The following is a 25550-nucleotide window of genomic DNA, read 5'->3' as shown; positions in this document are numbered from 1 at the left end:
AAGGATGCATTTCTCAAATCTTTAGTTTTTTAATGGTATCAAGTCTCTTTTTCAGCAGCTCTCCAATTTCCTGAACTGAATGATGGTAACTGCTCTGGACTTTCCCTTGCACAGTCTTTGTAAACTTTTTTTCTTCCTGCAAAATGCAAAAGAGAAATCATTCACTCCATGGCAACTGTTTAAATCCTCCTGTTAAACTTCCCCCACCATCTCAAACACTGATAAGAAATTCATGAGGACCACAGTGTAAGTTTACAAAGGGAATGTCATCAGCACAGTACACGCTGCACCTGCTCAGCAACAATAATTCCTAGGGATAATGGTTTTGCCCAGACAGGGCTGGTAAAACATTAGTATTTCTTCAAAACATCTGGAAATATCCTTGTGCAAGATATCTGTGGCTGAAATTGAGAGTGCACGTAGCACTTTATTTTAGTCAGTATTTATTAAAATATAGAATTTCTTATACAGAAAAGCGAAGTCAAACAGCAAATGAAGGCTGAACAGCTAAGAGACTCTTACACCAAATTCCAAAGCACAGAGAGCTGCAGTGACTGGGACAGGCTCTTATGTCGCTAATTCACAGCAACACTGGTACCTAGCTTTCCCAAAGGGATTAGATTCCCTTTAATGTGCAGTTTTCTAAAATCCCCATGCTAAAAGGCTTTTAGGAGGACCACCACCGTGCCACACTGCTGGCATTGCTCCTGCAGGTAGAGTGCAGTTAGCACAGACCTATCATGAACAATGCTGTATTTCTGTACACAGAAAGAGTAAATCCTGGTACCCAAAGCAGCAGCCATAACCACTGTTCTGTCAAGAGGTGACTTGCTACCAGGATGCCTTTACCAGTCACTTGTACACATGACAGCAGAAAAGCCTGTGAGGCACAGCCTGAGCAAACCAATCCGATGTGGGAAAATCTCACGTCACCAGCAAGGTTGAACTGACACATTGCCAGTAGCACTCTATTCACACTAGAATTTTCACTAATAACCTGAACATGAGGACTTCTGAAAAAGCAACTTTTAGCTCTAAACACATAGAGCTGCAAACATAGCTCCAGGTCTGAGGGGAGCTACAGACTGCGTTTATCAGGGTTTACCACGACAATGTCAAACAACAAACAGAATAGCAAACATCGTGAACAAACACAGGAAAAGCTGCAGACTCCCACAGATGCTTCTGCTCAAATCCACGTAAATCTAAGAGTTGGGTTTTGCAGATCTGCCTTGTGTAGTAATTGGATGCCTTGAGGATTTGCTGACTCAGTGAGGAACCAGAAAAATTACAAATTCAACAGTTATCTGAAAATGTCTTATCTCTTTAAAGTGAAGATTCTTTGATGGTATTAGGAAAATGTACTACTTAGGTTTTATTCAAATTCGCACTAAATACAGTCTAAGGTATTTCCTTGCTTTCTATCAGTTTCTTTGTTCTTGCAGTTTGTTTTTTTTAATATGTATATTTGAGATACTTCTACATCAACCTCATACAGCAACAAGAAAAGGGAAATTTTAAGTAAAGTGCTATGAAATAAACAGGACAATCTAATTGGAAAAACACAAGCTGGCTAACTCAGTCCCTCTCCTCTTCACATGTCTAAATTGGGAATGAGGTTTGGCATGTGCAGTAGTGCCTATTACTCCTGCCTTTGGTTTTCCCTATATAGCTGGGGGAGGTGGGGGTGTTGCCACTTGTTTTTCTTAAAAAAAAAATAATCAAGTAATTGTTTCCAGGGAAGTGACTAATCAGCAGCAGGTGAATCTCAAATATTTCCTGGAATAAGTGCTTTGCATCCATCACAGCATGCTAAAATATAGATAATAGTCATATCACAGACAACAAACTGATGTTAAAATCTTGAGTTTTTCTTCTCTAGCATACCACAAAAAATGAAAGTATTTTTGAACTCCTGTGTTTAAATTTCATTTTTTGAGATTTTGTGCAGCAAGCTAGAGCTGATCAGATGAGGCAAAGTCACTGCCACTATAAAAAAAAACAAACCCTTAACTTACCACTCTGAAACTAAGTAGTCTGGTCCCTAACCTCTGGTCAAGAGTCATTAAATCAATCATAACAGGTGCAGGGGATTTTTTGTTTAGGTTATTTTTTTTTCCCTTTCAGTAAAACATTCTGGGAAAAGAAGCTTTCAACAAAGTTATCCCATAGGCACGCACATACAGGTTGTTATTGGTCACAGATAAATGTAAAGAGCACACAAATAAAGATGCAAGTTCTTACCTGTAAAAGCAGAGTGTCCTTGAGGGACAGCTCTTCAAGTTTTAGTGCAGTCAGAATTATTTCAAGCCCTTTGATGTGATCTATTACATTGGAAGTTAATGTCTGTAGTTCAGTAACATAATCCAGAAAATGCGTAAATACAGGTGGCTATAAAAACAAACACATTTACAAACACATATTAATGCCTATTCAAATGATTATTTTATTTGACAACTGAGTTCATAACATCTATCATTTTATTCTATCCCCCCCAATCTAAACTGTAATCTACCTACCCAGATAAATGCTACCAGTTAACTAGTTTACTGTAGTGCAATCAAGGCAGAAAGTCCTTGACACCCTAAACCGTTTCCTATTAAATAGCTGTCATGTGATATCAGAGATGTAGCATGTCACCATTTGATTTTAAACAGAAAAGGAGTGCTAAAAATTACTATTGAGTAATCTCTAACCTGTGTGAGCCTCTACAAGGCAAGATTTATGAAAAACAGGGGGTTTTAGCATGATCTATCCTGATTTTTCCTTCTGTATAATTATGTTTTTGGATTGGGGGTGGGGAGAGAAAAGAAAGGAATACTATTTACCATAGCTACACTGCTTTCCTTTTTTTTCTTCTTCTTTTTTTGCAGGTTGGATTTAAAAGGTCGGAGAACACTGTCACAGTAACTTGATACCCACAGGGCAATGGAGATCGTCTGGAAAAAAGGTACAAGTTGCATTTACAGGAAGCTTCTAAACTCATTTTAGTGTTCCTACTGATAAGACTCACACTAGTTAGAATATGCAACAAAACCTCTGCTTTCATGAGTGACTGAGATCAAAGAACTTTCATTGTGTGTTAGTCCCAACATTTCTACCCTGAAGTACTCCAAAATTTCTAGATTTCAAAGGAAAAAAATACCTCAACAAAGAAGACTAGGTTTTCTAACAGGTTTGGATGTGTTTTCAAGGTGCCATCTCTGACTTCAATCAAATCACCTTTACATTTATTAAACAAGTCTGAAAAGAAAAAAAGAAAAGCCATATTCAGGACACATAGACCAACTTAAACACGTACTTTCTGTTACAGTAAGTATCTCAATGCAGTGTGTAGAGCTGTCAGAGGACTGACCACTAGGCAGTTAATGATAAATTTGGCCAAAGCCTCTTGAGTAGGTCCAGCTCTGAAGTTTCCTCTGAATTGTATTTTCGTTACAAACAGTACCTCCACTCCCTGGACCAAGTACCAGGGAGACAACAGTTGCTAAGACAAGGATGAAAGGCAGCGAAACGATAGAACAAAATGACATTCTGTGGCATGCAACAGCTTCATGACCAGACAAGCCAAGGGGAATCTCAGCCTTGCTCTCAAGTATCTTTCAAAGGGGTCTGCAGATGCATTAACACACTCCCCCACAATTGCAGCACACTCAGCAGCACATCCTCAGAGCAGCAGGAAGCACTACCTTAGCTACCCATGTTTATTCTTGAGTTACCATTTACCTGTTAGTCGTTCTACTAAAGACTTGAAACTATTCCCTATCCTCTCTTGGATTTCTGCTGAATCTTCTGAAAGGAAAAAAAGAAAGTAGTTATAAACTACAAGATTGTGTATTTTCTGCTTCAAGAAAACCAAGAGGCATTTAAATGTAATTTAGCGTTAGCAGTCAAAAGCAAATGCAACTGCTTTTAAGGAAGATGCAGTATTATATCAACATATACTGTACAAAAATGAAAACTCTCATAAAACATTAAGGTATCATCTCAGATAACTTAGTGTTATTCAGAAAATTAATTTGGGTCCACATCATCCAATGCCTAGTAGTTTTCAAACTAAATGGAGACACATCTTGCTCCCTCCCGCCACCCATTGTAACAATCTGGTTAAACCCCTGCCCCTCAAACACTTACCTAAGCCATTGGTATCTAGTTCATAAATATCACTAACAAGATAAAACAAGCTAGTCTGGCACTGACAGCTGCCATTACTGAAGAAGCCAGCCATTCGGGTAGGAGGAGGGCCAAGGACAGGATACTAGGCAAGAAGCAAAGAAAAAGATAAAGGTGTTGCAGCTTTTCCTTATCCAGAACACAGTGTTTGTCTCTGGCACATCTCTCAGTCAGATTCATACACTACAAACTCAGGGTCAGTTAAGTGCATTCTGCAGCCTGCCGGACGTTACAAGATGCATTCAAGTTTCTCTGCTTGCATTCACGTTCACTTAATATTTGGGGAAAGCTTTTTTCCCTTAATGGGTACCTGAATTTTTTGTTCTAGAAACTTCTTCCCTGAATCCACTGCCACTTCCAGCTGCTGAAGCAGGGATCGAATTGTATCGATCTTGGATGAGACGCCGTTCTCTGCAGTCTTTTCAGAGTTCTTTGGTTGAATAGTGTGACTAAGAGTTGGGAGTCCGCTTACTAGCCTTAAAGTTAAAGACCGGATTCGCAACCACACGGTTTCTTCCTCCAGTGAGAGTTTCCTATGTTCTTCAGAAATGTCCCTAGAGAAAGGCACCAAATGTTTTCAGGCAAATGCTTCAATTTTGCAAAGCAGCAAGTTTCACTCAGGTACAAAAGCCTACCCAAAGTTACTGAATACTGTATGAAGAGACAGGAGTTCAGGAAACTGTATTAATATGTAAAAAGGCAGCACTGCTAGAAGCGATGAGTGATGCTTGTTAAGTTTGCAGTTAGCCAGCCTACAGAACATTTAAATACAGCAGTTTCCCTGAAAGGATTTTCTTTGCCACGTGTGCTGTGAGGAACAGGCGTGACTCCGCAGTTGCGGATATTGCTACCCACCTGTCTTTTGGATCCCAGTTAAACAAAACCGTCAGGTCTCTGTTGTCACGCAAATCTTTCCATGGAATGTCATCCTCCTCTGGACTCAGACTCATGGACTTTATACTTTCTTCTAAACTGGTTGATCTGTACATAAGAATAAGTAACATTAAATCAAACAATCACTGGAAACAGAAATGCTACACATTCATAGAACTGACACGGACGCTGAAGGGGAGAGCAAATCAGAAGTAGAGAAGTAGCCGACAGGTTTTTGCCAAAGAGCTGCAAGTGCAACTCATGAAGGTCTCACTTGACCCGTGTTCTGTCTGTGCACAAATCTCCAATTTTTTCATGTGCAAGAGGTTGCACTTATCACTGCTGTACTTACATATTTGCTTCAAGTAAGAGGTCTAACAACATCCGTTCTGTGCGAACTTGCGCAAAGTGAAGGGAAGAGTTCAGCCTATTTCTAAACGCAATGAATTCTGGGATCTTCTCAAATGCACCGTACTTGTAGGCTTGAATGATATATTCTGAGGTCTGGAAGAAAACACACACCATCTCTATATTAGTTACTTCCATAAACTCTTGGTGGTTCTGAATTTAACAACAAGGTGACTGTCACGAAGTTGCTTTTCAGTGGTTTTCATTAGGGCAGAGGTACAGAATCTGGCAGATACTCAAGCCCTGGGAGAAGCTCGCACTTTTGCTTGTCCAAGTCACCCCAGCAAATTTTTTGCTACTTTAATCTGAGAATGCCCAGATGCTCCACTGGGCAGTGTGATTTAATAACCAAAGCAACACTAAGAAACATCACGTTGCTCTCACTACTAAAACTGAAAAATACTTAAAGAAGGGGAGAGATGATTTTGGAAGGCTTTTTTGTTTGTTTCTAACATGCATTATTCAAATCATCATTTCATTGTGACAAATACTTTCAGGCAAAATAAATATATCCCAGATTTTCTGGAACTGACTTGGATGTGCATCACATATTACCGCAACATAGATTAAAAAAATTACTCACACATTTTTTTATTTCTTTTTTTTTTATTAGATTTACTCACACATTTTTTTATTTCTTTTTTTTATTAGATTTTTTTAATACAGCATCACAAGATAATACCATGCAGTGTATACACATTACAATACAATCTAAACACCAAAGGAAACTGTCAGGGTCCATGGGATAGTTTGCTTCCCCTCTGAAGAAATGCAGCAACACAAGGCACGCAACTAATATTTCACATCAGTCCAAGAAATCTCCAAGAAGGAGATTTACATGATGAAGGAGCCCCAAACAAGCACTGTATTTAATGAAAATTTCTAATGGTAGAGACAGAGTGAAAGATTTATGCTCCCAGTCAAGACAGATGGCTGTATTTTTTACATCAGAATTACTCCACAAGTCAGAAATTCTGACAAGTCAAGTATTTTCTTCTGAACAAGATTATGAAACGCACTGAAGATGAGAGGCACCAGGAAGGCCCCTGGTTCACTGAACTTTATATGGTACTAACAGACTCAACCTGTCTGGAAGGCTCTGAGAGACTAGAAGCTAGTATGGACATATGAAAGCCACCATTTTTTCCCCCTTTAAAATAAGAAATGTCCTCTAGGTAGCTCTTTTTTTTTTTTTCCCTAAGAAATTTGGTTATTTGCACTGTATGAAAAAAATATGCCAAATATTCAACAACATACCCTCTGATAAACAGCCTTGCAGAGTTCATTGTCAGGCTGCGGGATTGCGCTATGGGCGCTAATTCAACTGCATCGACGTGGTTTTTAAATCCCCATAGGATACGTTGGTGTTCTGTTTGCCTGCAGTATCTGGAGAAATTAAAGACGGACGGACACAAGAAAATTAGAGAGATTACTGGTGATTCTGCATATTTAAAGGAGGACTATCTTGATAAGGATAAAGTTGCCTTTTTAGTTGTGGCCAAATATAGCAATACTGCCGTCTATTCTCCTCCCTGTCCTTGGCATCCTCTCCCAGAGCAGAAACATTATGTCAGGACTGCACGGCATCCTAGATGGCTGTTACTCATGGGACCCACTCTTAAACAGGATTCACTTTGGGCTGTTATGTTCATTAAGTCAGAAGGAAAATCATACTTATCCAAAGCAATCAGTTTCAATCTGTAGCTGTATTTTTATATATATTTTCTGGCATATATTTTTATGCCAGATCAGTTCGTTTACATCCCACACCTCCTGTTCTAGGCAGAGTCCCCTGCAGAGCATGCCTCAGGACACGTTCTCTTTGCTGTACCAGACATTCCAGCTATCTTAAACACCAGCCCAGAGAGGAGCAGGCAGTATCTGAAATCATGTAAAAAGGTAACTTTTCAAAGGATAGTCCTCCTTTAACATTGCAGTCAGATGCTCTTACGGGACTCAAATGGGAAGCTGCTATCAGGACCCTGAGTATGAAGGGGCAACCCCAGCAGAACCACAGCAGCACAGAAACTGGTAGCAGATTCTGACCTTGTGATACCTGGGACATGCCTTTTTGGTCTTTTTGGTCTCCATTCTTGTCATGCCATCGTCCCAGCTGAACAGCACCCTGAATTGAGCCTTCACCTCCTGCAGTTTGCATCTTATGGTTGGTTTAAAGCACACTTTGTATTTGCAAATTACTACAGCTTTTGATGCATTTTTCAACTAGAAGAATCTTGAGGTGATAATCACTGGAAGTGTCCAGAAAACACAAGAGATTTGGCTGGCTCATGGTCCTGTGGTCGCAATACTCTGTCTCTAAGATGAGACGTGGATTCCAGAGTCACATCCTTATCTTGTAGCATGAAGAATTCTATAATGCTGATTGCATCACTTTTGCCTCTCTTGCAATTTCAACCTTTTAAGGTGTGGTAGTGAGGAAGGTTGAACCATTCAGGCACTGCCTTTTCCGGATTTCTGGAACATGAGTTGAGTAGCATTTTCCTGGAAATAACACTTGAAACGTGGCTGTCTTCGTCTGCGTACAGATATTGAGCTACTGGAGACAGTCAGCTCTTCTCTGCAGCAAGCACCTTTAGCATTCATGCCAAAGAGTAACCTTCTTCCAAGGTAACCACTCTGGAAGTCACTTCAGATTGTTTTCCAGGGAAAGATGATTTCTTGATGCTTTACAATGCAGTGTTCCCAAGCAAATGACATCCAATAGTTTTTTCGGTTTACTTTTTTCACCTGGCACCCAGCAGGCACGTGTTTTATTCAGACAGTTGGTTTCAGGTATGCTTTTCATTAACATCCACAGAGTGACTTTTAAACAAGACTGAACAAGTTAGGGGAAAAAAAGCCACCACTACCAACAACAGTCATGTAGTAGAAAGCTGTCTGGGTCCAGGGCTTCACTGCAGCACAACACATTGCACACAGGAACCCAAAGACTCTTACCAAGCAGAATCAGTGCTTAAATAATGAGCAAGTGAGGGAAACGGATGAGAGCAAGCTCCCACTGTACAATCTACGTGCTTCTCTGTACCACCCGCTCCCTCCAGTGAAATTTCTGTGTCAGACACAGGTCACAGTAACTCAGCATCTACCTTCCAGGCACAGGTAAATGGAAACTGGTATTCTGTACACAGGAATAACCTGGGCTGCCGACGGAGCAAGGGTACTCTTCTGAGGGATTACTGTGTGAGCATCTTCACTATTCATTACAGATAAGTCTTCAGTTTTTATCTACTTCTGGGATGGTGGGAAAGCAAGTTGTGGGAGCCTCTGGACCATCTTAGCCAGTGGCTGACTGGAAGTGTTACAACTGGATTGCACCTTTCTTATGAAGTAAAAATAATTTTCTTCACCTACCTCTCAAGAGTGATCAAACTGTAAAATATAAATATACAGGATATATTCCCACTACTGAGTGATGCAGTGATGCACTGCCTTCTGACATGCATATACTTCCATACCACAATTCTGGACTATTTCTGTTCCTATTTGCCCAATGTATTTCCACCAAGACTTTAAGAAATGTTCCACCATTCTGAAACAGAATTAATATTTTCTTCCCTATGAATGTATCAGTATGTACATCAGAGGGTAGTTTCCAAGTAAGGTTATTGACAAGTGCATTTACTAACCAGCAAGCTACAAGCATGCCGAATGTGTAGGGCATGGTGTGTATTTTAGGAAGCACCTGATCTCTTTAGTGAGGGAAGAGTAGCTGAATTCCTCTATCTCCTCCATTCCAGTCCTAAGGTTCTCATTCAAGACAACTTTCTTTTCATTCACACCGCTTTTTAGGGTGAACGGAACAAAGCCAGTACTTCCCACTAGCACAAGACCAGGTTTTGCAATTTGATCCTATCACTTGAAAATAATGCAGTTAATCATAGGCTCTGCTCTGCCGTCAGCAAAGCTGAGACTTCCACAATCAGTTTTTTCCCCTCCATAATCCTCCCACTTCATTCCTTTCTTTTAAAGGGATGTGCATTCCCTACCATCCCCACATGCCCAGCACAGCCATCACTGAAACATGCTGCTTTGGTGACTGTCACCAAGGATTCATGCGTTTACCATCACCATCTTGACCCACCATCCATTTGACTTTCCAAAACGCTAGAAGTTTTATGACACCAGGACTTATTTGCCACATGGTATTTCATTTAAATTCTTGCATAATATTACAATCCATTCATTTAAAAGTAACCATACCTGGTTTTGAGGTGTATTAAAATTGGCTCTTGTAAATAGAAAGCTAAAGCAAAACCTCATGTAACAGCAAGTTACAAATCCTTGAAAACACAGATCGAGGTAACCTTTACTATAAACACAAAGTTGCACATATTATTCCTCTTTGTTATCACCCACTACATTTCCGTAAGCCCTTACACAGGGCACAGACTTCTGTAAGGCATCTTGACATAACCGCTCTGTTAACACGACACGGAGGTTTCTTTCAACTTACATCTTTCTGGTTGGAGTGGAAAAACCTGAGTGCAAAATTGCAGGATTGGGATGCAGCAGTGTAATGGCCCAGTGACTCTGCATAGCGCGTCAGAAGGTAACTGCAACACAACACAGCACGAGTCAAACATCAGCACACAACCCCAGGGAAATGCCAGTCTCAAACACAGCTCTGAACAGCCAACTGCAGCTTTAGTGACAAGTCTGGAGATCTAACAGACTGCAATGGCAACATATATATTCAAATTTAAGCTTTTAACAGTAAGTGAAAGGAATTCTTAATTTTTTCAAAAAACAGTGTGTGGGGGATTGGAGTTCCTCCATCTTTCTTGCTAACTGTGCAACAGCTTTAGACACACACAAACACACTGACCAGGGCATGGCCTTGTGGTCTGTGTGTTTTGACTAACGCTCCCAAGTTTTGCTGAGAGATGACATAAGCCAGAACACCAAGCTATGACTGGTATCAAGATCTACATTTCACAAATTACTTTGATTCCCTTTAGATAATACTCAGAAAATACAAAAATGATAAAAATCACACGGGAAAGATACTCCATGAGCAGGGGAGTATAATTCAGTAGATGTGTCTCATAATTCCATAACACTATTACACAGCATCATATGAAAATCTGACAATCTGCTAACTTTCAATAGCAAAGGAAACTGAAGATCTCAGGACTGGTTACTGGAGGGTCACCATCACCAATTATTCTCAGTATATACTACCCACCCGATGGTGTCGTGCTGTATGTGTTTTGCATCGAGGCTGGAGTAGAGCTCTGCAACAGGTTCAAATGCACCAAGCCTGCAGTAGATTCGAATGAGCAGCAATTTAAACTGAGCATTAGAAGGACTATGAGATAACCCTTCTTCTAAGAGAGTTAGGCACTGCCACACAGCCGCCTCTTCACCTGGTGACAAAGACAAAACACCCAGACAGGCATGATCAGAGAGAGAGAGGCACTGAACACGCACAGCACAGTTCACTCTGGCATCGAAGCTTCCTTCCTCAGGTTACACACCTCTCAAAACACTGCCATGAATTTAAATATGCAGATGGCATTCATCAGCCATGCTGCTGCCCTTAAAACAGAACACGCATCCCAGTGTTACACCTGCTCTCTGAGGGAAAGGTGGAGGAATAATTCCTCACTTAATTCACAAATAATTCACACCAAAAAAGTGCTCACACACGGGCCCACGGCAGAAGTGACCTTCCCTGGTAAATTCTTGACTGTTCAGGATTTCTAGCTCATATGTACAGAGCACTCCCAAGCATTATGTGAGAGAGCAGCACAGAGCGAGGAATTCAAGAGCCCACGTTCTATCAGTGACCAGCCAGCAGCCTGACAATGGATTTACTCAGGTTAAAGACTAAATCTTCCTTGGGACAAAGGCATAATGATGGCTACGCTGAAGGGCAGGAATATAAACAGTGCCCAAGGACAGCCACCACCACAGGCAGACTGTGTGGGATTAGGAGACTAACAGGCAGAGCAGATGTGGAGTACAGGAATGCCCCTGTACAGGGCAACAGGTCTCAGCAGGTCTAGAAGTGGGAGATCCAAAAGACAAAGTATGTCAGGGAGGGAAAGAAATACTCTCAAAACACCTCTGATATCAGAAGGGAATTGTCGGCAGAACAAAGAGAGAGAAAACATTATGTACATGGGGAACTTGGAACAAGCTTCTGAAGATAACTCTCGCAGCTCAATGCTGGGTATCAGCAAAGCTCTGCTGGAATTACAGGAATTAGTCAGAAAAATTAAATCCCTTTAGAGGTCACTGAGATTCAGATCAAACACCAACTGAACAGAGAGACTCCTGAAACGCCTCATACTGAGAAAAAGAACCAGAAAGCTGTGGGCCTAACAAGCCATGCCAGGTACCTGCTGGACACAGGGGACAGAGTTTCCCTATCACAACCATCCAGAGTAGTATTAAGCAAAACATGGTTTTAGGAACATACCTTCTAGCCACAGATCGAGCAGCAGGTGAACTGCAAGCAGGCAGTAATAATCTGAAAACTGCAATTCAGTTTTCAAACAAGATTTCCCTAAAATAGAAAAAAAAAGTTAACCTTCAATTACTACAGTGCTGTCAGCTGCTTCTCCCATTGTCAGCATGATCAAATGACACAGCTTTCTGGCAGATGATAACCACAGCTTAATTCATGAAATCCAGAGTTGTCTTAAAAACTGAGGCTGCTTCTCCCATTGTCAGCATGATCAAATGACACAGCTTTCTGGCAGATGATAACCACAGCTTAATTAATGAAATCCAGAGTTGTCTTAAAAACTGAGAACTATATACATGCTGCATTTGATCATCACACAAGTGGACTTTGGGACCCTTAATATGTTGGCATCTGCTGGAAAATGAGAAGACTCTCCTACAACTGCAATATTTACAAATTAAAATTCCTGCCCAGGTATTTGTCCTATGTACACCAGTGATACAGCCTGGATTTGCTTAAAGGCAAAGACAGTTTTGCAAACATACAAATGTATCATCTGAACTACCCAGGAACATCTCATTTATCTTTAAGATATGCAAATGAAAAGAAAAAAAAAATAAAAGGAAAGAGATAATTCAGGTATGCCCAAGGATATAATCACAAAGGAGAAAGCAAAGTATTATTCAGTGGCACGATGGGTGCCATCAGCATTTGTGCTTTTCCATCCCCCTGAAAAAGCTTCGAACTTTTGCTCATAAAAAGCTGAAAACGAACTGCAACATTAGTTTCAAGATTTTTCTCACCGAACTCCAACCCGTGGCGGTATCTTAACATCAATTCCTGGACCACAGTCAGCTTTTCCTTCTTATCCATGGCGTGGTAGAGACCGAGCAATCTTGAGAGCTGCACCACACACAAGTGCTGCTGCAGGGCTTTGATATCGGCTGGCAGCGCGATTTCATTCTCTGCTGCTGCCGACAGAGGGATTACTTCCAGCAATTGACTGATGAACTGAAAGAGAAACACTGTTGTTAAGCTCTGCAGGGCATCTGGGACTGCAGGAAAGGAAAGCATCATTTCCTCCCTCAAATCAAGTGAAAAAAGCAAGGTGGAAATGTCAGCATCAACCCTGATGTCACACTGAAATCGGCGTCTTCGATTTATTTTTATTTTATTTTGAAAGGTGGTGAGCACGCAGTTCTGACTGCACTCAATAGCTTTCAGTAAGTTTCCTCAAACAGATGGAGGAAAAAAAATATCACAGGCAAGTTTCCAATACATTCACACACAAGGGAGTTCAAGCACCTGTTAACACTCACAGTAATAACATATGCAATTAAAATAATTAGCTACTGAAAGGCTTCGCAGCACACTTCCAGGAAACAGTGGTTTTGTACTAGCTATTATATTTTCTCTTAACTCTGAAGTAATGCATTCACTCAGTGAGGTCATCATCTTTGATTAATGACTTCTATTTTGAATTAAGTTGTAATAAAAGCAGCCTCTCATTGTTTACAAACTTAATAGGAGGCAGCAGACTTCTCACAACATGCAGTCAGGGCTGGACAGCGGGTTTTTTGTTGCACTGAAATCCAGCAGTGTTTACAAATGTAAAACTGAGTTAAAGCCAATTAATTCAGCTTTACTACGTTTGGTCTTGAAACACCCGAGGAAAAAAGCATGACAGCTAGATAGGGGGAACACGTGGCACTGTGCACACAAATTCCAGTTTCCTCACGAACTTTGATGAAGATTCTATTGACAAATCTTTTCAGCTTGAGATTTTGCCAAGCTGAGCAAGGTCAATCAAATCACTAGGCTGCATACTCCAATTTTTGCCTCTAGGAACTCAAGATTGATGTCACAATGATTATTTCTTAAGTATTCTGTGTGTCTTGTGGCAATCTTGCTAGGCCACTTTCTCAGCTACTGAATTGTAACACTTAAGAATTATTAAAATTTAAAAAAAATATGAAAAAAAGCCCTCCAAGCTGTGAATAGCCTCAGTGTGACCCTGCTACTTCACCTAGGATACAGCAACCTTCAGCATCTTTTGCTGTGAAACAAGAATAAATCTAAGACAACCTATAAATATTTTAAGTAATTTAAAATTTCAGATTTCAAAAACTCATCAGCACTTCAGCACCACTAACTCTCCTCAGCTCCGTGTCTCCTTGACCGAGTTAAACTGCTGCAGACGGATACTTCAGAGATGTGACAGCCAGGAGACAGCCATACACCGGGAAAACCTTCTAATATTTCAGTATAACACAAAGGGACATACTAAATCAGCAGCAGATCAGAAAATTTTAGAGAATTTATTCAAAGTCATGACTTTACAAGCACTGTGACAAAACTGTAGCCTAAACTATTATTTTTAAATACTGTTCCTCCCACTCCAGGTTTACAATTTGTTTCCTAGGAAGTTAGGATTAAACCTGTCCAGGGCTTCAGTGTTACCTTGCAATGGTATCACTATTTCCAGAACTATGAGTTAAACATCCTACTGACCACATCTCTTGCCAGTGAAGTAAAAACACACCTTTTAACACAGAACATCAGCAGCAACCCATACACACCAGGGCCACCATTCTCCTTACTAGTGATGCTATGGGAATACCTCGCATTATAAGTCAAAAAATATGCAGCAGATCAGACAAAACACCACCACTAACAAAACACCACCACTATCTACACTTTGTTTACAAACATTTTATCAACAGCCTCTTGCTGATCCAGGATTCTCTGTCTAGCCCTCCCCAGCTCTGATAATTTTACACAATGGCTTAGAAAAACAATGGGGTGAGTGACAGGATTCTCAGCTGCTGAAGTCATTCAACGAGCTGCTCATGACTCTGCACAAATAGTCTTTTCAGTTAAAAAGAGCTTGTTTCAGAAAGTGGATTCTGGAAAAGTTGCCATAGGTCTCTTGGTCACCCCTTGATCAGTATCTATGTGTCCATTCTCTAGTACTGCAACAGAGCCAAGCAAAGCATCTACGTGACACCCTACCTGCATCGGATGAGGGAGCAGATTTTCCCCATTAAACATAGAACTTTAATGGTAAAAACAAGTGATGAGTGGGAAGGGAAAGAGGAGGATGTCCTTGTAAAATAAAAGTTACAGTACACAGCAATAAGAACTGAAAACGAAAAAACAGGGGGGTCTTTCTCTTTCCTGTTTTCACATTACTCCATTTTTTAAGCTGTGATCTATAATCAAAAGTGATGAGAGATTACTCATTTAAAAATGAGCTAATCGGGTAGCTTATCAATTGAAATACAATTCCTAGGGAGCTTTTCATTACAGGATATGAGCTCGCAACTTCTAATTTTCACCAGCATTATGAGCTTTTCATTTTTGATTCAGAATTCAGCCAAGACTGTCAAAAGCATCCCGACACCTTGAAACGGTAATAAAAAAAGCTAAATGAATACTACATCTGGGCCTGAGAATCTGCAGGATCAAACTGGTTTTAGACTCCAGTAAAAATCCTCTGAATGAAATGGCTCAGTGTATTCAGACGTTCATTATACTTTCTGCAGTGCAAAGAGTTTTCTGAATTTCAAACAGAAGGTAAAAAATTTAATGTTTCCAGTCTTTTAATACGATCCACAGGTATTTTAAGATAAAGGGACCAGAGTGCAAACAAGCGTGCAGTTTCTGCAACCACTACTTTATCTTTCCTTACCTTTGCATATTGGCTGGATGGGAGGAGATCCACAAATACTTTGAGATCAGTAAAACAGCAGGGTTTGTCCCCAAATTTTTTGAAATATTGGAACATTAGTTCTTCTGGATCACCTAGGAAAAAGACCAGCTCATCTTTTTAATATTCTCCATTAAAAGTTGAATCTGTAAAATCACTATGAGAAACCTTTGTTAATGCTTTCACAGCACCCAGCCCCCTTTTAAGATTACACAGTGATTTATAAAAATGGATAGCTGCACTACTGCAGATTTTAACAGAGGCTCAATGTCTTTGGTAACCAAGGACACATTAAAAAAAAAAACCCCAAGAGCTTCATTCAAGCTACTTTGGCAGATAAGAGCTCCGCATAACCGGCATGCATACATAGCCCTCCACTTATCTAACAGTAACTTATTTTTGGATGGAAATACAAAAGTAAGTAGCACAGATGTTGCTCTAATCACATTCTCTCCTTCACCGATTCCCTAAACGCCATTTTTAAATGCAAGTTTTTAAAAAGCAAAACCTGATACTGCTGCCAAAAATCTTAAATGAAAAACCACCCAGAGATTACAGTGTAACAGCAGGACTTGCTACAAAAGCAGTGCATTAGGAATGCATTTTTCATTACAAAATCAGCGACCGTATGCTCCTAGATCCCATAGGTCCTCCTGAAAGTTTCCATGCTTGCTTTTACAAGCCCTGGAGCAGTCTGGAAATACCTGCCTTTCTTCAAGGCTCATCTTCTAACGCTTTCAAAAGGCTTTACATACAGACGACAGCACATACATTTTGTTAACAGCCATTGTATTTAACGCTGATTTAGCAAAGAGCTTGTTCCAAGTTTGCGTTTTTTCTAAAAGATGAATTTATCATGCAGTTAGTGGCTCTTACCTAGTTTATATTCATCATTACAACCTCTGTATCTCAAACGTCTAATCAGCTCCAGTTTAGCTAAATATGGTCCCCGAAGCGGCCGAGCGTTCTTAGATTCTTCTGTTATCCTCTCTTCTATAAACTTCACAGCTTGCTCTATAGAATAGTGTACCTCTCCTTCCAAAGAGCTGTGCAATTAAAGAGACAAAAGGTTCTTTGATTTTTCTCATTGCTGGGGCATTGATAACACGTGCTCACCATATCCCCAGGATACTCTTAAGGAAATCTGGCATGATGGATTCCCTAACTCAATCAACATGAAAAATATGAACCAGAAGAGTTCTATAGTGTACAAACCACTGTTTATACAGGTGTTTCCAATAAACTATTGCTAACCTCCAAAACAAAGTAGGGAGAAAACACCATTTAGGGTCAGATACAGACATCACCGTACTGAATATATGAATGCCAACAATTTGCTGCAGCACAAAGGAAAACCAAACGCATGGCAAAACTGTTCACTTACTGCTCTTCGTCTGGTGGAGGTGTCCAGGATTCGTCAATGAGTTGAAACACTGAATCAAAGTAAGTTATATAAAACTGCCAATCATCTGAGCTGAAACAAAAATTAGGTACAGAACAAAGTTTAGGGAATTGCCAAAACAGTAATTCACTTCTAAAACTGCATTCCTTGCAAAAGCTGAATTTAAGGAATAGCACATATTCATATTACAGAGAAAAACAACTGTAATAAAAATCATTTCTCCTTGAAAAGCTTAAGAAAGCACATCTTAAGAATGCTATCATCCTGAACTTCTTTAAGTGGATTAAAGGAAGTAATCGCAATAAAGAATTAAGGCAAGCTACAAATTCTCCTCTTAACATTACAGAGCTCATGAGTATCCCCACAAAAATCTAAGGCAGAAGTTTCTCCTACCCATGTTCAGAGCTATTTAGGAGTATAGAAAAGGAGATGCCAAATACAAAGAGGTAAAATATCATGAACAACTTCTCTAGAGAAGAAGCATTTTTCTGTCCCTGTGGTCAGTGGATGCAGACAGAACCTCCTAATCTTCAAACCTTTGTATTTAACTTGTATTTAAGATTAGGGCACTGCTAAATACAAAAAGCAGACAACAAATCTCTCTTGACAGTTCCAAGAGACAGATCTGATGGTACTGTATGCTCTCTCCTGACACATCTGTTCAAAGCATCACATGTATTTCCCAGTATGAAGTCTGGCTGAGTGAGAGAAATTAAGTTCCAGAAAATTAAATGTAAATGCAGTTCTCCTCCTCTCCCACCATGGAAGTTAGAGCTGGACAGCCAGTATAGCCTTTAGAAATAAGGAGGTAAACAAAATTTCCTTGCATTAACGTGTTGCTAAAGCCAGTCTTCAAAATGAAGCAACTACAGTCCTGACACTGACTCTCCCTGTGACCTTCACTGTGTTCCTTTAACATTCCATTCGGCTGCAATTTTCCTCAGGCTTTGAAGCGTAAGCATTTGGAAATGCTTTGAGATCCTTTGATGTTCTACTATTTTAACCATCATTTACAAAAGCCACCAAACAAGGTTAATTCACAACCAGCCCGGAATCTTTCTTCTAGTTTTTTAGCAGGACTGCAGAAATATCATCTCACTTTTTCAGCAGCAGCCTCCTCGACAGCGCGTTGCACTCCGGCCACCTACACAGCTTCTTGTACATTGCCATACACTTGTTCTCACGGCTTTGGAGCTCGCTTGTCAGCTTCTCTAAATTAAAAACAGAAGGGCAAATTTATTTAATCAATGCATTTCCTTCTCCACTTCCTGCACAAAGCTTCTTATTATAGCCAGAGATGCAAAATGGTAAGAGAACAGGAGACCCTTGAAGGATAAAAAGGACAGATTTGCTATGGAAACCTTCATATTCCAATTCCTTAGAATTGCAAGTGCATTTTAATCACTAGAAAAAAGTTCACAAAAATGTAGGATACTAGGAACTACTTTTTTTTTTTCCTTTTTGTTGTTGTTGTTTTAAGATAGCAGCTATGACAAACTAACATGCTATCAATTTACTACCGCTAGCCATACTGCTGCAAAGTTCTTTTGTAACCAGTGGACAAGTCTGAAGCAAGAGAACTCCTGTTCCTCCGCACAACTGGGATTATTAACTGACAGAATAAGTTACCTCCTAGTTTTCCTCTCACGACATCCAAGGCTTCCTTGTACTTAGAACAGGAGACCCTTGAAGGATAAAAAGGACAGATTTGCTATGGAAACCTTCATATTCCAATTCCTTAGAATTGCAAGTGCATTTTAATCACTAGAAAAAAGTTCACAAAAATGTAGGATACTAGGAACTACTTTTTTTTTTTCCTTTTTGTTGTTGTTGTTTTAAGATAGCAGCTATGACAAACTAACATGCTATCAATTTACTACTGCTAGCCATACTGCTGCAAAGTTCTTTTGTAACCAGTGGACAAGTCTGAAGCAAGAGAACTCCTGTTCCTCCGCACAACTGGGATTATTAACTGACAGAATAAGTTACCTCCTAGTTTTCCTCTCACGACATCCAAGGCTTCCTTATACTTCTCCAAACGTTCCAGAATCATGTAGTACAGTTCAACCTTAAAAGAAAGATTAGACTTTCTCCAAACGTTCCAGAATCATGTAGTACAATTCAACCTTAAAAGAAAGAATGAATGTGCCATGAATGTACTAGCCATGAATGTGCTAGTAAAACAATATTGAGGTGTGCCAAGAAATAAAGCGGCTTGTGTTACTGTCATTAGAAAGAGGAGATAGCCAGGACTGCAAAGCTATCTTTAGCGTTCCAGAGGGTGGAGCATTCAGGAATTTAGGTCTTTTTTCCATTCTCAGTCCTGAAGTTTCTCTTGGGGCCTCCCAGGGAGTAAACCCAAGCACTTCATCAGTCAACCAAAAAATTTCCTTGGCCGCACTCTTCCAAATCCCACTCAACCCTCTGCTCTTGCTTTTCCTTCTGTCCCACGACATTCACATTTACTTCCAGAACACCACTGATTATTATCTCGGAAAACTGTTAAAATAATCAACTTCCTTTAACAGTGTATTCTCGTCTCAATAATGTCCAAACCAAACTGAAAGTATCTGCAAATCTTACTTCAGCCTCAGCTTCAATCTTATCCTCTTTCACCATTTTTTCCACCATTCTCTCAGCTAGTGGCAAAAACATCGTCTTTGAGAGGTTTTCATCCTGTGCTGAAATAGACTGAGGAAGAGAAAAATGATCGTAACAGCTCATCAACTTCTTGTGTTGTCCCACCCACTGGTTTTTTCCCCATTAGAAGAAGAAAAAAACCCAAAACAACCAGGTGCTTCAATTCAACCCCCTCCCCACCACCAAAACTACACAATCAGAGCTGCCATCTGCCACGTGAAGAGAGCAACCGTGCCGTGAAAAGGCAGCAATAAAACCAGTGATATACTGAAAGGCTCAACTCATACATTTAGGCACACAATACCCACAGCAAACAACGTGTGGCAAGACCACATTTGTGTTCTCCATGGCACACTATTTTAGGGAACATGATTAATGCCTCCATGCTTATTTTTTTTTTTGCTTGGCCAACACTGTCAGATTGTTTGGTCAGTGCCTGAATCTGCTGCCTCAACTACCAGCAGCACAGCTGATCTGGCAGCCCTTCTGCGGCCTTAAAGACATGCTAAGTCCAGAGCTCTCATTTATCTCCTCCTAGAGCCCTTATAACCTAGTTACAGAGAGGAGCAGTTCTGCCTAAGGAGCTGCAGATGTTTGAGGATTTATTCATTAGCTCTCTAACTAAAGACAGTAGTGTACTAGTCCAGATAAGAGAATAATTCAAGTTGTATAAACATGGTAAGGCAGACCAGTTAAGTTGCATTATAAAAACACTAGGGCATTCATTTTGAACCACAGCAGTTATGCTGCTTAAGGAGAGCTCAGCCCTTCTCCCAGTATCACACAAGAAATAGTTCAAACACACATTTTACTTAAAATAATCTCTAATATTTTCACTCAAAACATTTCTATATTTGCACTATACCAACAGCAAAAAAATCAAACTAATTTGCAACTCTGTACACACCTGCATAATCAGGCTCATCACAGACCAAAAATAGTAAGGATTTTTGGGTACAATCTTATAAAGTGCCATTCCAGCCTGAAAAATATAAGATAAAGTTTTATCATTCCTGCAAAGCAGCAACAAGGGTAGCAGAGAACACAGAATTAGCAACCGGATGGGAAGACTTTTATCAACCCAGGAGCTCTTCCACCCTAACACATCTCGCTAAAGAAGAAAACAGAGGGTGAACATGTTTCGAAGATGAAGTACTTTGTGTAAGTCTGACAAGGAACAGCAATGAGCATGTGCACGTATGATTGCCTAAACAGATGACAGCTTTAATTAGAAGCGGTAACTACATGAGGAAGCAGAAGACTTTTCTTTAGGAGTGAGGGGGATATTTCCTGTGCTGATTTTCACTGGTACACTCAGTAAGTGCTAAAAAGCACACCAAAGCACATGCCTCCTTCATGTAAGCAACTGCCCTTCAACACTCATTTCATACATACACGCACTCAGATACCCAAAACATGAGGTCACCTATACATGAAAAGCAGTGGTTAAGCAAAGGTCAAGCTGAAGGCTTGGCTGGATCAAAGCAGAGCCAAACTATTCCAGATTCTCTAGCCTGACACAGAAACCATTATTCACACATTTTTCTCGCAGATTTCCAGAGTCTGTATATAACAAACACTTCTACCTCTACAAAATCTGTAATTCATTTCAGGATAGTCTTCTACCAGAGATGGACTTTCGTACCAATTTCTGACTGCAGCCCCAGTCTGCATTTCCCAGCACTTTCAGCTGAAGTATCCCAGAACACAGGATGCTGAGGTTTATTTTCACTCTCCCAACCAGTCAGCATCCACACACTCTTTGCGTCTCTAAGTCCTTAGGTTGAAGGCACGGGGTGATCTGGAATATTCTACACTCTGCTAATGTCTGGATAACTTAATTTAGATACATGTTTGTATGACATCTTAAACATAAATGTTAAATATTGTTATCTCTGTAAGACTGGCATTTTTTCCACTTGTGGTTGCAGACAAGAGTACAATTAACATACAGACACATCTCTGAAGTTTAGATAGTCATGAGGCTTGTAATTTCATGTACATTAATAACTTAGCCCCTAGCTACAGCTTGAACTCAAACAGGATACAAGTTGGTCTACAACAGAGAATAACGCTTCTGCTCAATATATTCTTTCAGATATTTAAACCAAACTTGTACAAAAATTCAAGTCACCTTAACACAGTGGGAATGAGAGGGAATTTAGGACTCATATACTTGGCTCGGCTTTATTGTACAGAAGGGAGAGCGCACATGCTTTGAAAAAAATCTTCCATTTATAGGCATTCTCCAGGCACCTAATTTGGAAGGGATGAAAACAAAACTAACCAGCATGACACTCTGCCAACAGAGTAGTACCATGTACTTAAAGGAAGTGCTTTTTAGTTTTTCTTTACTGAATTTCAACCAGTGCAAACCTAGTTACATGTTAGATTCCAGAGGTAAGAGCATGGGGCAAAGATAAGAGCAAACAAAGGAATAAATCAAGTCTGAAAACATGGATCAGAAGATCTTGCTAAATCTTCTTCTATCTATTCCAGAGTTCCTCATTTGTAACCACCGTACGCTTCACGACAGATTGATAAAAATCTCCCAAAATAACCACCATATTCCATCAGACCAGATAAACATACAGAAGGCACAGCTGTCCTATCCCACGTAAGGAAAAGAAAGCATTTGTATTCAGGTAACCCATTCCCTAAATTATGGTCTTTTAAGCCTTTCTGTAAAAACTAACATAGAGTATAACTTCTGCATTAACCCAGCTGAGCTTTCTGGAAGGTTACTGATGATATGAAAATGCATTAAGATATATAGAAAAAGACATCTTAAAACGACCAGAACACAAATTGTTGATTGTACCTGTTGCATCTTCTTGTATTCTCCAACCCTGGCATAGGCCATGAAGAGATGAGAGTGATACTCCTCACTGTTGGGAACCTTCTTTACAGCTGCCTCATAAAGTTTAGTTACCAGTTCCGCTAAACCAAAACCAGATGCTTGAGTTAAGACAAATTTGGGAATAATTTTAAAGCCCAGCTACCTAAAGATAGCATCAACAATACTCTGAGCAGTAATCTAATTACACTCATCAACCACAGAAACGGTACTCCCTCCCCCAAGACCCCAAGCACTATAAACAGTAGTCAAAGAAGGGAAGTGCTTAAAAAAAACAAACAAAGCCAACCTCAAAATAGAATTAAGAGCAACAACTGAACTGCTCAGAAGCACTTATGTCTTTTTCTTAAGAAAGTTTGTCCATTTTGAAGCATTAAGCTGAATAAAGATTTCTACTCCTGGCACAATGACTGCCCCACATTAATTATATATCAAAACACAGAACATTTTCAGAGCCTATTATCAAATTAGTTACTCCTATCGGAGGTTTACTTACATTAGTCATATCCTGTTATTTCCCAATTGCCTATTGTAGTGCTCTTAACAAGTAAAATAATTCACACTATACTTTTTAATAATCGGTCTATAATGACTAAATACTTACATTATAATATGCAAAACTTTCCTACATTTTCACCCTTCCAGATTTTTTTTGCCTTACACATACAGTCACGTCTCAGTGTAGTATTAGAAAACTAAATACTTACATTATAATATGCAAAACTTTCCTACATTTTCACCCTTCCAGATTTTTTTTGCCTTACACATACAGTCACGTCTCAGTGTAGTATTAGAAAACTAGATGTAAGCTGTCTTTTACATAATTTCCGTATCCTCGACACACATACATAAAACATCTAACTATATTTTTCTTGCAAGACCAAAAGTGGAAGTGCCTAACACCCACTATTTCCTTTCCGAGTTATAAACCCACAAGTTAGAAACCTGAGCATAACGCTTATGCAAGTTGTTTATCTAGAATCACAGAAAGGCTTTTCACATTTTCAGGCCTTTGTATACGCTGAAGTCACACATACATACAAAAAATTTTGTATTATATAAGAAATGACACTTTAACTCCACATATACGTACCCACAGAGAAAGAAATAAACTGGGAGAGCACATGCCATTGCTATATTGAGGATTGATACCAAATATCTATTTCTACAAAAGCTGTTTCACCCCACTGTCGTTGCTCCAGCAATTCAACAGTAAACGCTGCTACCACCACTAAGAATCACAAGAAGCCGCCAGAAACAACTGTTTAGAGCTGTAGATAAGCGCTATATGCGGTCTGGCTTCTTTCAGAAATGCACATGCAATTTTACTCTGGCACTCAAACATTCACATTCAGTATTTTTAAAATACCTTATCGCTACAAGGAAGTGTACTGAAAAAGCTAATGCAGTCAAATTGAGAGGCCGGGATTTCCCTTCTGTTTGCCACACATTTTTGAAGCCTGAACCCCTCCACTACGGTCTCACAGCACTAAGCACACTCCAAACCACAGACCGTATGATTTGTTATCTCTACTGAAAACAAATTCTTTCATTAAAAAATAAGTGATCATGATGGATGATAATTAGCTTGCAACTCACACCCCCCATGGCAGGAGGGCTGGATCTAGAGGATCTTTAAGTTCCCTTCCAACCTAAACCATTCTATGATTCAGGAACTGTGCACACAACATCAATGAGAGAAGCCTGAACAAGGTTCTTTGCTTTATGGTGATCACTAGAGCCTCAGCAGCTTTTACAACAGGTGTCATTTACATTCACTGAGTCTCTTAATAACACACCTATACATGGACCCTGGACTTCACATGTTTCCCATAAAACTATGGGTCACATACTTCTGGAAGAACGTAAAAAATTACGATTTTTAAGAGAGAAAAAGGAAAAAGCTTACGTCTATGCATTTCCCGGTAGAGAATAGTTAGTGCTTGCAAGGAATTATCATCTGTGGGTTCGAGCGCTGCTACTTCTTGTGCCAGAGCATACGCTTCATCTTGCTTGCCAGTTCTCTGCAAGCCAATTGCCTTTAGAACCTATTGACACAACACAGAGGCAGCTGTTAGAAACACAGGCAGCAGTTACCAGTGAAAATCCTCCCGTTCCTGGTGAGCAGAGTCCAACCACCTCGGTACTTCTACAGAACTTCAGGTTTTATTAAGCTTCTAATCCATATGGCTGGAGGAAAACTACCAAACGCAAGCTGCGTCAAACAGAGTGGCTTTGAATTTCTCAATAAATACATGGGCCACTCCAAGGTATCAATTGCCACTCGGTTTTCCCTACCTGCAGTCTGAAAACTGACCGCTCCTGCCAGTTCTCATTTTTAATTTTGATAACTGGACAGAGAGAAGTGAAATAAATGAGATTCAGGTCAATGACACTCGCTTCAGCTTGGGGAGCTTTCAAAACGTGGAAGTGGTATGAACCGTAGAGGAAAATCCCACAGGGAAAAGAGAAAAGTAGAAAGACGGTCAGATGTTCAGAAAACTGAGGAACAGCACTCCTTTCCCTTCAACAGAGGCACAGCAAGGAGGGCAGAGAAGAGCAAATGCCTCCAAAATCACCTTGTTATGTTTTACCAAGGACTACACCACCCAAGTAAATGCTTTGGTCTAAACAACTACAGAAAGGTACCTCAACCCAAGGTCTAAGAGAGGCATTTTTAAGGCACAGCCCATGTGTGAAGGTTGGTTGCAGTAGCTCTGACGGGGGGCTAGACAATTAGCTCAGGTGCAGCCAATTACACTAGTCATTAGAGGCCCCTCACCAAGAGGATCTGTGCGAGTTTTCAGGCAAACACAGTACTGTGTGCATTAGAACAGCCCAAGATGTTCCAGAGGGTTCAGAGGACACTGTGGTCTCTGGAAGATCAGGGGCATTGCTCAAAAGGCCCAGCAGAACACTCAAAGTCTCAGAGCTACGCTCCAAAGGAGGTTGGGGCACCCGCAATCACACTCACCTTTGCACAGTGAAGATCCTTGTGTTTTTTGAGCAGTTTATCCGCTTGCTGGATTGCCATTTTATTATTGCCATTATCGAG

The 25550-nt window shown here is 40.1% G+C and overlaps 1 protein-coding gene across 1 annotated transcript; it reads right to left on the bottom strand.

The window, feature by feature from the left end:
• Positions 1-13: 13 nt before the first annotated feature.
• Positions 14-25550, bottom strand: NAA25 (N(alpha)-acetyltransferase 25, NatB auxiliary subunit). Its single transcript, XM_014964440.1, has 23 exons — positions 25470-25550; positions 24405-24543; positions 22460-22578; positions 20546-20620; positions 19582-19689; positions 18988-19066; positions 18098-18209; positions 16981-17070; positions 16473-16642; positions 15579-15691; positions 12691-12898; positions 11900-11986; positions 10661-10841; positions 9929-10028; positions 5399-5550; positions 5029-5154; positions 4484-4727; positions 4135-4258; positions 3727-3792; positions 3146-3243; positions 2829-2939; positions 2245-2391; positions 14-136 (listed from the first exon to the last, which is right to left on the bottom strand). Exons 1-23 carry the CDS (start codon positions 25527-25529, stop codon positions 14-16), a joined length of 2832 nt encoding a protein of 943 aa, XP_014819926.1. The 5' UTR covers positions 25530-25550.

This window comes from Calidris pugnax, unplaced genomic scaffold, assembly GCF_001431845.1.
Source record: "Calidris pugnax isolate Ruff unplaced genomic scaffold, ASM143184v1 scaffold32, whole genome shotgun sequence".
NCBI classification, from domain to species: domain Eukaryota; kingdom Metazoa; phylum Chordata; class Aves; order Charadriiformes; family Scolopacidae; genus Calidris; species Calidris pugnax.
Note: the sequence above shows the minus strand (reverse complement) of the source record. Positions and strands in the feature narration are given on the sequence as shown.

What these genes read in the sequence shown, in the direction of transcription:
- NAA25 (XM_014964440.1), bottom strand. Translation starts at nt 25,529, where the DNA reads ATGGCAATCCAGCAAGCGGATAAACTGCTCAAAAAACACAAGGATCTT. An exon ending in TAATGATGAATATAAACTAG is followed by an intron (nt 15,692 to 16,472) that starts GTAAGAGCCACT and finishes TCTTTTTCCTAG; the next exon opens with GTGATCCAGAAGAACTAATG. An exon ending in TTCTAGAACAAAAAATTCAG is followed by an intron (nt 4,259 to 4,483) that starts GTACCCATTAAG and finishes CTTCTTGCCTAG; the next exon opens with TATCCTGTCCTTGGCCCTCC.